At 44.6% G+C, this 12409-nt stretch overlaps 1 protein-coding gene across 1 annotated transcript in view; it reads left to right on the top strand.

The window, feature by feature from the left end:
- Positions 1 to 12409, top strand: part of LOC132815876 (myosin-7B-like) — a 142538-nt gene that overhangs the window by 122271 nt on the left and 7858 nt on the right. The window contains exons 38-39 of the mRNA XM_060825218.1: positions 8241 to 8345; positions 10633 to 10728. Coding sequence (XP_060681201.1) covers positions 8241 to 8345; positions 10633 to 10728 — 201 coding nt within the window. The remainder of the gene's footprint in view (positions 1 to 8240; positions 8346 to 10632; positions 10729 to 12409) is intronic.

The following is a 12409-nucleotide window of genomic DNA, read 5'->3' as shown; positions in this document are numbered from 1 at the left end:
CTACTTCCTTTATACTCTTCTAAGGATTCACTTGATCTATCCTGTCTATACCTGACATATGCTTCTTTCTTTTTCTTAACCAAACCCTCAATATCTTTAGTCATCCAGGATTCCCTATAGCTACCAGCCTTCCCTTTCACCCTGACAGGAATATACTTTCTCTGGATTCTTGTTATCCCATTTCTGAAGGCTTCCCATTTTCCAGCCGTCCCTTTACCTGCAAACATCTGCCTCCAATCAGCTTTTGAAAGTTCTTGTCTAATACCGTCATAATTGGCTTTTCTCCAATTTAGAACTTCAACTTTTAGATCTGGTCTATCTTTTTCCATCACTTTTAAAACTAATAGAATTATGGTCGCTGGCCCCAAAGTGCTCCCCCACTGACACCTCAGCCACCTGCCCTGCCTTATTTCCCAAGAGTAGGTCAAGTTTTGCACCTTCTCTAGTAGGTACATCCACATACTGAATCAGAAAATTGTCTTGTACGCACTTAAGAAATTCCTCTCCATCTAAACCTTTAACACTATGGCAGTCCCAGTCGATGTTTGGAAAGTTAAAATCCCCTACCATAACTACCCTATTATTCTTACAGATAACTGAGATCTCCTTACAAGTTTGTTTCTCAATTTCCCTCTGACTATTGGGGGGGGGTCTGTAATACAATCCCAATAAGGTGATCATCCCTATTTTATTTCTCAGTTCCACCCAAATAACTTCCTGGATGTATTTCCGGGGATATCCTCCCTCAGCACAGCTGTAATGCTATCCCTTGTCAAAAATGCCACTCCCCCTCCTCTCTTGCCTCCCTTTCTATCCTTCCTGTAGCATTTGTATCCTGGAACATTAAGCTGCCAGTCCTGCCCATCCCTGAGCCATGTTTCCATAATTGCTATGATATCCCAGTCCCATGTTCCTAACCATGCCCTGAGTTCATCTGCCTTCCCTGTTAGGCCCCTTGCATTGAAATAAATGCAGTTTAATTTATTAGTCCTACCTTGTCCCTGCCTGCCCTGACTGTTTGACTCACTTCTGTTCTCAGTTGTACCCATCTCAGATTGATCTCTTTCCTCACTACCTCCCTGGGTCCCACACCCCCACCCTTACTAATTTAAATCCTCCCAAGCAGTTCTAGCAAATTTCCCTGCCAGTATATTAGTCCCTTCCAATTTAGGTGTAATCCGTCCTTCTTGTACAGGTCACTTCTACCCCAAAAGAGATTCCAACGATCCAAAAATGTGAATCCTTCTCCCATACACCAGCTCCTCAGCCATGCATTCATCTGCTCTATCCTCCTATTCCTGCCTTCACTAGCTCATAGCACTGGGAGTAATCCAGATATTACTACCCTTGAGGACCACCTTTTTAAAATTCTACCTAACTTTCTGTAGTCTGTCTTCAGAGTCTCAACCTTTTCCCTTCCTATGTCGTTGGTTCCAATGTGGACAATGACCTCCTGCTGGCCCCTCTCCCCCGTGAGAACATTCTGCACCCTCTCTGAGGCATCCTTGATCCTGGCACCAGGGAAACAACACACCATTCTGCTTTTTCTCTGCTGGCCACAGAAACGTCTGTCTGTACCTCTGATTACAGAATCCCCTCACACAATTGATCTCTTGGAAGCCAATGTACCCCTCATTACATTAGAGCCAGTCTCAATACCAGAAACTTGGCTGTTTGTGCTACGTTCCCCTGAGAATCCATTACCCCTACATTTTCCAAAACAGCATACCTGTTTGAAATAGGTATATCCACAAAAGACTCCTGCACTAGCTGCCTACCTCTCTCACCCTTCCTGGAGTTAACCCATCTATGTGACTGTATCTGAGACTTTCCCCCCTTCCTATAACTGCCATCCATCACATACTGTTGCTGTTGCAAATTCCTCATCGCTTCTATCTGTCTCTCCAACCGATCCACTCGATCTGATAAGATTCGCATCCAACAGAATTTATGGCAGATATAATCCGCAGTAACCCTTAAACTCTCTTTAAACTCCCACATCTGACAAGAAGTACATATCACTGCAAAGGCCATTTTTGCTCCTTCACAATCTCCAGACCCAGAAAACACTGCCCCAGGTTAAATTAATAACTATGGCTTATATTTTAAGTTTAATCAAGAGACTTATCGCCAAAAACACATAATCAAGAGAGAATCCACTATACTCACTACTGCAGCCTTTCTCTTGGACAGACTTAAAACTATAGTTAACTTCTCTGATTCTGTGCTGTGAACTTCGTCCAACTTTCCCCAAGATTAGTTGTGAATTTCACTGTTTGTTAATTTTCCCAGATGCACTCCGAAGTCCAGCAATACACGAATTCAAAAACAGCAAAGGCTGTAACTGTGCAGGTTTTCTCTCTCTCTCACTCCTGCACTGACCTCACCATGTACTTCCTTTGTCTGGCCTTCTCCCTTTTAAACTGCTGTTGCTTTGACTTTTTTTCCCACAGTTCCAAAACAATGCAACAGCATATAAAACTGTCATTGCTGCTCCTGGAATTCGAGGAAATCACCAACAACACCTAAAATACCTCAAAAAAGGAGCAGCTCTTACAGACAGAAATTTTTCCTGTCCTCCATCTTGGATTGGTGATGACAGATTTTAATTTTCCCAACATTGACTAGGATACACTTAGCGTCAGGTGTCTGGATGGGGCAGAATTTGTAAGAAGCGTCCAGGAGAGTTTTCTAGAGCAGTATGTCAATAGTCTGACGAGGGAAGGGGCCATATAGGACCTGGAATTGGGGAACAAGCCAGGACAGGTGGTAGAAGTTGCAATGGGGGATTTCTTTGGGAACAGTGTCCATAATTCTCGTAGACAAAGAAGAGAGTGGTACTAAACTGGACCAAGGCCAATTATATCAAAATTAGGCAGGAGCTGGGAAATGTGGATTGGACACAGCTATTTGAAGGGAAGTCCACATTTGAGATGTGGGAGGCTTTCAAAGAGAGGTTAAAGATAGTGCAGGATAGGCATGTCCCTTTGAAAGGAGAAAGTGGGTATTGCAGATGCTTGAGATCAGAGTCAAGATTAGAGTGGTGCTGGAAAAGCACAGCAGGTCAGGCAGCATCCAAGGAGCAGGAAAATCAACGTTTCAGGCAAAAGCCCTTCATTGGGAAAACAGATTTCCTAATGAAGGGCCTTTGCCGAAACGTTGGTTTTCCTGCTCCTCAGATGCTGCCTGACCTGCTGTGCTTTTCTAGCACATCTTGAATCTTGTCCTGTTGAAAGCGAAGGATAGGAAAGGCAAAATTTGTGAACCGTGGATGACAGGAGAAATCGTCCGACTAGCCAGGAGGAAAAGGGAAGTGTACATAAGGTCTAGGCAGCTAAGAACAGAACTGGCCCTGGAAGAATATCGGAAGAGTAGGAGGTGTCTTAAACGAGGAATCAAGCGGGCTAAAAGGGTCATGAAATAGCTTTAGCGAGCAGAATTAAGGAAAATCCCAAAGCATTTATTCTTATGTCAGAAGCAAGCGGGTAACTAGAGAAAGGATTGGTCCACTAAAGAATAATGAAGGAAGGCTGTGCGCCGAACCTGAGAGAATGGGTGAGATGCTGAATGATTACTTTAGAAGTTTTCACTGAGGAGAGGAACATGATGGATGTTGAGATTAGGGATAGAAGTTTGATTACTCTGGATCACGATGACATAAGTAGGGAAGATGTGTTGGGTAGGCTAGAGGCTATTAAGGTGGACAAATCCCCAGGACCGGACGGAATCTATTCAAGGTTGTTGAGGGAGGAAAGAGAGGAAATAGCTGGGGCTAGTTCCCCATGGTAGACTAATAGAGAAATTGAAGTCACATGGTGTGCAGGGTGTTCTAGCTAGGTGGATAAAGAACTGGTTGAGCAACAGGAGACAGAGAGAAGTAGTTGAACGGAGTTTCTTGAAATGGAGAAAGGTGACCAGTGGTGTTCCACAGGGGTCAGTGCTGGGGCCACTGTTGCTTGTGATATACATAAATGATCTGGAAGAGGGCACTGTTGGTATGATCAGCAAGTTTGCAGATGACACAAAGATTGGTGGAGTAGCAGAAAGCATAGGGAACTGACAAAGAATACAGGAGAATATAGATAGGTTGGAAAGTTGGGTGGAAAAGTGGAAGGTGGAGTTCAATCCAGGCAAATGTGAGGTGATGCATTTTGGGAAGTCTAATTCTAGAGTGAATTATATAGTGAATGGAAGGGCCTTGGGAAATGTTGATGGACAGAGAGATCTGGGAGTGCAGGTCCATTGTACCCTGAAGGTGGCTGCACAGGTGGATAGAGTGGTCAAGAAGGCATATAGTATGCTTGTCTTCATTGGATGAGGTATTGAGTATAAGAGCTGGCAGGTCATGTTAAAATTGTATAGGACATTGGTTTGGCTGCATTTAGAATACTGTGTACAGTTCTGGTCGCCACATTACCAAAAGTATGTGGATGCTTTGGAGAGGGTGCAGAGAATGTTTACAAGGATATTGCCTGGTATGGAAGGTGCTAGCTATGAAGAGAGGTTGAGTAGGTTAGGACTGTTTTCATTAGAAAAAAGGAGATTGAGGGTGATCCTGATTGAAGTTTACAAAATCATGAAGGGTATAGACAGGGTGGATAGAGATACGTTTTTTCCCAGGGTGAAGGATTCAATAATGAGAGGTCATGCTTTCAAGGTGAGAGGTGAAAAGTTTAAGGGGGATACATGCGGCAAGTACTTCACACAGAGAGGATGGTGGGTGTTTGGAACGCGTTGCCAGCAGCGGTGGTAGAGGCAGGCATGGTAGATTTATTTAAGATGCGTCTGGACAGATGCATGAGTAGGTGGGGAGCAGAGGGATACAGATGCTTAGGAATTGGGCGAAAGGTTAAAGCAGTAGATTTAGATCGGCTCAGGCTTGGAGGGCTGAAGGGCCTGTTCCTGAGCTGTACATTTTCTCTGTTCTTTGTTATTAGCAACTCTCCAGTCCTCCGGGACCTCACCTGTGTTCAAGGATGCTGCAAAGATATCTGTTAAAGCCCCAGCTATTTCCTCTCTCATTTCCCTCAGTAACCTGGGTTAGATCCCATCTGGATCTGGGGACTTGTCTACCTTAATGTCTCTTAGAGTACCCAAAACTTCCTCCCTCCCTTAAGCCAACTTGACCTAGAGTAATCAAAGATCTATCCCTAACCTCAATATTCATCTCCTCGATGAATATCGATGCAAAGTACTCATTAAGAATCTCACTTGTTTTCTCTGATTCCGCAACCTTCCTCCTTTGTCCTTGAGTGGCCAACCCTTTCTCTCATTACCCTCTTGCTCCTTATATATGAGAAAAGGTTTTGGGACTTTCCCTAACCCTGTTTGCTAAAGATATCTCATGACCTCTTTTAGCCCTCTTAATTCCTCGTTTCAAATTGGTCCTACATTCCTGATATTCTTCCAAAGCTTCGTCTGTCTTCAGGCCGCAAGACCTAATGTACGCATCCTTTTTCCTCTTAGCTAGTCTTTACAATTTCACCTGGCATCCATGGTTCCCTAATCTTGCCATTTCCCTCCCTCATTTTCACAGGGACATGTCTGTCCTACACTCTAACCAACCTCTCTTTAAAAGCATCCCATATATAAAATATGAATTGACCCTCAAATAGCTGCTCCCAATTCACATTCCCCAGCTCCTGCCAAATTTTGCTATCGTTGGCCTCTCCCAATTTAGCACTCTTCCTTCAGGACCACTCTTGTCTTTGTCCATGAGTATTCTAATATTTATGGAATTGTGATCACTATTCCCAAAGTAGTCCCCTATTGAAACTTTAACCACGTGGCTGGGCTCACTCCCCAACACCAGGTCCAGTTTGGCCCCTTCCCGAGTTGGCCTGTTTACATACTGCTCTATAAAACCCCCTCCTGGATGCTCCTTACAAATTCTGTTTCATCGAAGTGAATCCCAGTCAGTGTTGGGAAAATTAAAATCTCCTATCACCACCACCCTGTTGCTCCTACATCTTTCCATAACCTGTTTACATATTTGCACCTCTATCTCACACTCGCTGTTAGGAGACCTGGAGTAGAGCCCCAACATTGTTACTGCAGCCTTCCTATTTCTGAGCTCTCCCATATTGTCTCACTGCTCGAGTGAGGTACACAGTGCCCTCCTTCAGCACAGCTGTGATATTTTCTTTGAGCAGTAATACAACTCCTCTACCCCTTTTACCTCCCTACCTATCCCGTGATATCCTGGGATATTTAGCTGCCAATCATGCCCTTCCATCAACCAAGTCTCAGTAACAGCAATAATGCTGCCAGGTACTAATCCAAGCCCCAAGTTCATCTGCCTTACCTACTACACTTCTTCCATTAAAACAAATGCGCCTCAGACCACATGTCCCTTACCATTCATATCTGCTCCTTTGCCTCCTCTTTTTAATCAGTAATTTAAGAAGTAACATTTAAGAATATTTAAGTTATAGACCATATGAGGTTATGGACCAAGTGCTGGAAAGTGCTTAGAATTGTTGGAAGGCTACTTTTGAGCAGCAGAGAGTCAATGGGCAGAAGAGCATTTCTCTGACTGTAGGTCGCTCGAGACTATCTCTAGAAGAGTATCAAATGTACAGGGGATGGTTTTAAAAGGAGATTCGAAAAGAGAAGAGCTGTGAAAAAGCACTGACGGCTAAAATAAAGAAAAATCCATCGGTGTTTTATATGCATATTAGGGGAAAGAGAATCACTTGGGAAAGAATAGGGCTCATTAAGAATGAAAGTGGCAATCTGTGTGGAGTGGAAGACATATCTGATATTTTAAATGAGTACTTTGCATTTCTATTCATGATAGAGAAGATTGTTGTACATATAGAAATCAGAACTGAGGTTGTGATATACTTGAATAGATTAGCATTGCGAGGAAAAGGGTATTAGTGATTTTAGTGAACTTGAAAGTGGATAAATATCCAGGCCCAGATGAGATGAATTCCAGGCTCCTCTGTGACACATGGGACGAGATTGCAGAGGTTCTGACTTTAATTTTCAAATATTCTCTGGCCATGAGGGGTGCCAAAGGACAGGAGCATGGTTAAAGTAGTACCAAAACGCAAGAAGGGTGGTAGGGGTAAACCAGGAAAGTATAGGCCAGTGAATCTAACATCTGTGGTATGGAAATTATAGGGAAAACACTGAGGGGAAACTATAGGAAAAACTCTGACGGACAGAATTAATCTGTACTTGGGAAGACATGGATTAATCAAGGATAGTCACCATGGCTTTGAAAGGGGAAGATCATGTCTAACAAATTGGATTGAATTATTCAAGGAGGTGACTGGGTATGCAGATGAGAGTCATGGAGGCTACATGGAATTCAGTAAAGCTTTTGACAAAGTCTCGCATGGGAAACTGATCAGGATGTAAGATCCCATGGGATCCAGGGCAAATTGGGTCCAGAATTGGCTTAGTGGCAGGAAACAGAGGGTGACGGCCAAAGGATGTTTTGGTGACTGGAAGCTTGTGTCTAATGATGTACGAGGAGAAAGTGAGGACTGCAGATGCTGGAGATCAGAGCTGAAAATGTGTTGCTGGAAAAGTGCAGCAGGTCAGGCAGCACTGGAAAAGCGTAGCATGAGCCCTCCCTGAAGAAGGGCTCATGCCCGAAACGTCGATTCTCCTGTTCTTTGGATGCTGCCTGACCTGCTGCGCTTTTCCAGCAACACATTTTCAGCTCTAGTGATGTACCACAGGGTTTGGTGCTGTGTCCCTGATGTCTGTAGCATGCATTAATGATCTTGACATGAATGTATGAGTTATGATCAGTAAGTTGACCTCCTGAAGTTGTTATGTAGTGAGAAGGAAGGCCTATTAATACATGACAGTGTCGACAGGCTGATTAGATGGGTTAGCAGTGGCCAATGGGAGGATTAATAAACAGGAGAGTACACAGAGAAAACCACTGGGTCCCTACAAAGGTTACATACAGTACTACACTTCCTGTTCCAGAAAGTGGATTTTCATAAAAATATTCACTCTCCATTAGGCCGCATGTTGGTGAAGGTTGTCATAGTGACAATGATGGCACAATCTTGGCCTAACTAAATTATCCCACAACAGTGTCTGCCTCATTAATGAAATACAAATGTGGTGCATGTAAACTCCCAACTCCTCCAGCGATTTCCATTCGGATAAACCCCCCCACTCCACAGCTAAAGTCTAGGATTTCAACTTGTTATTGGATTTCAGTGGGTGAGCTGCCTTTAAATAAAATGTGGGGATTATTTCTCAAACTGCAGGTCCGAGGGTTGGAGGAGGAGATTGCCATCGAGAAGAAGAAGAATGCTGAGTTACAAAGAGGAATAAGAAAGCAGGAACGCTGTGTTAAAGAACTCAACTTCCAGGTAACTGACTGCGTCATCATCAGCTAATGCTCCCACTGCTTCAGAAAATTCCAACAACCTCATCAAACACAATTTGTCGTTAACCAACCTTTGCTGGTTTTGCTTAATTAAATCGCCACTTTATCCAAGTTGATGATCTAGTCCCATGTTGTATTTAGAACACATAACAGTACAGCACAGCAACAGGCCCCACTAAGTCTGTGCTAACCTGAATAATCCCATCTGCCTGCACATGGTCTATACCCTCTATTCGCTTCCTGTTCATGTGTCTGTCTCAATGGCTCTCAAACATCGCCCTGGCAGCGCATTCCACACACCTACCATCCTTTGTGGAAAAAAAATTGCTGTGGACACGTCCTTTAAACTTTCCCCCTCTCACCTTTAACCTTTGCCTCCTAGTACTTGACATTTCCACCATAGGAAAACGATTCCGACTCTCCACCCGACCAATGCCTGCTTATAATTCAATGCACTTCAAACAGTTTGCTTCTCAGCCACCAACACCCTAGTAAAAACAATCCTTATAGCAAACACACTCCAATCCAGGCAATATCCTGGTAAATCTCCTCTGCACCCTCTCTAAAGCCTCCACATCCTTTCTATAGTGTGGGGAGAGAACTGGGCGCAATATTCATGTTCCAAATGTGGCCTAATTAAAGTTTTGTACAGCTGCCACATGACCTGCCAGCTTTTATACATAATGACCCACTCAATGAAGGCAAACATGCCATATGCCTTCTTTACCATTTTAGTCGTTTGTGTTGCCACTTTCAGGGAGCTATGGCCTTTTTACCCAAGATCCCTCAATGCTGCTTAGAGTCCTGCCATTCACTGTACACTTGCCACTTGCATTTGACCTCCCAAAATGCATCACACTTATCCAGATTAAACTCCTATCTGCCATTTATCTGCCCAACTTTCCAACTCATCTGTATCCTGCAGCAACCTTCCTCCCTAACTACAACTCCACACTTTCTAGAAGCTTCCGCACGACCGAGGTTAAACTGACTGGCCTTTAGTTGCTGTACTTACCCTTACACCTTCATGGGCGGCATGGTGGCACAGTGGTTCGCGCTGCTGCCTCACAGCGCCAGAGACCTGGGTTCAATTCCTGCCTCAGGCGACTGACTGTGTGGAGTTTGCACATTCTCCCCGTGTCTTCGTGGGTTTCCTCCAGTTTCCTCCCACAGTCCAAAAATGTGCAGGTTATGTGAATTGTCCATGCTAAATTGCCTGTAGTGTTAGATGGAGGGGAATGGATCTGGGTGGGTTGCGCTTTGGTGGGTTGGTGTGGACTTGTTGGGCCGAAGGGCCTGTTTCCACACTGTAAGTAATCTAACCTACACCCTTTTTTTGAACATGGGCGTAACATTTGCATTTGGCCTCTCCTCTGGCACTAGCCCTGAGTTGGAGAAGGACTGGAAGATGATGACCAGAACCTCTGCTATTGTTATCCCTACTTCTTGTAGCATTCCTCAAAGCTTCCCGTCTGAAAACCAGTCTCTCCAAGACTGCCCCTTCGTCAACTTCTAACCAATTTGGTGTTTCAACCACCTCCATTTACACCATAACAAAAACACGTGCAGCACGCTCACTTGGTTTCTGCCTTCATGTATAAACCTCCTTTTGGCCACACTTACGGAGTCGTAGTCATCCAGCACGTAAACAGACCCATCAGTCCAACCATTCCAACCCAAAGTCAACTGGTCCCACCTGCCTGCACTTGGCCCATATCCTTCCAAACCTTTCCTAATTATGTACTTATCCAAATATCTGATAAACATTGTAATTCTGCGCATATCCACCACTTCCTCAGGATGTTCATTCCAATGCTGTGTGTGAAAGGTTTGACTCTCATGTCTTTTTTAAATCTCTCTCCTTAAAAATGTGCTCCCTAGTTTTGAAATCTCACATCCTCGGGAAAAGACAACCACTGTTAACTCTATCTATACTCGTCATTTATTTTATAAACTTCTAGAAGGTTGCCTCTTGACCTCCTGAGGCCAATAAAAGATTATGAATTATTTTTAAGGTACCTCCTTGTTCTTTCTTGTACCCCATGTGTCATCCAGAACATGAATTTTTAAATGTAATTTCTCATGACATTATCTTCAGAATATAGACAATATGCATCGCCCCACTGTCACAGGCCATGACACTAACTGGACAGGAGGCATCACCAATAACCTAGCCTGACTTTCAGACCGAAAGCAATGACGATCTAGTATTACTTTCCCAAGTCATTTTGGTTTTTCACATATTTCCTTTCATTTCTACTTTTAAACAGACTGAAGAAGATCAAAAAAATTTGAAAAGGCTGCAGGAAGTGATTGATCAAATGCAGCTGAAGATGAAAAGTTACAAGCAGCAAACTGAGCAGGCCGTAAGTAACCTTCACTCTGCAATACTTCATGGGAGTTACTAGGCAGTCAGTAACCTACTTATGAGGATCCTAACCTTGCAACAGCAAGGACTTGAGTGGCCCAGGCAGAACCCAAACTGGGCATCACTGAGCAGGTTATTGCTGAGCAGGTGCTGCTTGATAACAGCTTCCATCACTTTACTGATGATGGAGAACAGACTGATGAGGTGGTCATTGACTGGGTTGGATTTGTTCTGCTTTTTATGTACAGGACTCACCTGGGCAATCTGCCATGTTGTTGGGTAGATGCCAGTGTTGTAACTGTACTGGAACAACCTGGCGAGGGGAGTGGCAAGTTCTGGAGCACAAGTCTTCAGTACCATTGCTGGAATGCTGTCAGGGCCTTTGCAGTGTCCACTGTCTCCAACTGGTTCTTGATATCACATGGAGAGAATCAAATTGACTGAAGGCTGGTGTCTGCAAAGCTGGGGACCACTGGAGGAGGCTGAGATGGATCATCCACTCAGCACTTCTAGCTGAAGATCACTGTGAAAGCTTCAGCCTTATCTTTGGCATTGATGGTTTACTCTCTTCTATCACTGAGGATGAGGATATTTGTGGAACTTCCTCCTTTAGTGAGTTATCTAATTGTCCACCACCATTCACAACTACACGTGGCCAGAACTGCAGAGCTTAGATCTGATCCACTGGTCGTGGGATCGCTTTGCTCTGTCTATCACTTGCTGCTTATGCTGTTGGGCACAGATGTAGTCCTGAAAATGTGTTGCTGGAAAAGCACAGCAGGTCAGGCAGCATCCAAGGAACAGGAAATTTGACGTTTCGGACATAAGCCCTTCATCAGGAGGGCTTATGCCCGAAACGTCGAATTTCCTGTTCCTTGGATGCTGCCTGACCTGCTGCACTTTTCCAGCAACACATTTTCAGCACAGATGTAGTCCTGCTTGGTAGCTTCACCGGGTTGACACCTCATCTTCAGAGATGCCTGGTGCTGCTCCTGGCATCCCCTCCTGCACTCTCCACTGAACCAGGGTTGATCCCCTGGCGTGATGGTCATGGTTAAGTGGGGGATATGCCGGGCCATGAGGTTTCAGATTGTGCTGGAGTATAGTTCTGCTGCTGTTGATGGACCACAGCACCTCATGGATGCCCAGTCTTGAGTTGCCAGATCTGTTCGAAATCTTTCCCATTTAGCACGGTGATAGTACCACACAACACGATGGAGGGTATTCTCAATGTGGAGGTGGGACTTTGTCTCCACAAGGACAGTGTGGTGGTCACTCTTACCAATACCATCATGGACAGATGCACCTACAGCCGGCTGATTGGTAAGGATGAGGTCAAGTATGTTTTTCTTCTTGTTGGTTCTCTCACCATCTGCCGCAGACCCAGTCTGCCAGCCGTGTCCTTTAGGACCCAATCAGCGTGATCAGTGGTATTCCTGCTGAGCCACTTTGGTGGTGGACATTGAAACCCCCAGGGTACATCTTGTGCCCTTACCATCCTCAGCATTGTTCAATATGGAGGAGTACTGACTCAGCACCTCAGGGAGGATGTGGGAATCAGCAGGAGGTCTCCTTGCCCATATTTAACCTGAAGCCAGGAGACTTCCTGGGTCTGGAATCAATGTTGAGGATGCCCAGGGCAATTGCCTCCCGACTGTATCTCATTGTGCTGCCACCTC

Source organism: Hemiscyllium ocellatum, chromosome 5 (assembly GCF_020745735.1).
Source record: "Hemiscyllium ocellatum isolate sHemOce1 chromosome 5, sHemOce1.pat.X.cur, whole genome shotgun sequence".
Lineage (NCBI taxonomy): Eukaryota > Metazoa > Chordata > Chondrichthyes > Orectolobiformes > Hemiscylliidae > Hemiscyllium > Hemiscyllium ocellatum.
Note: the sequence above shows the minus strand (reverse complement) of the source record. Positions and strands in the feature narration are given on the sequence as shown.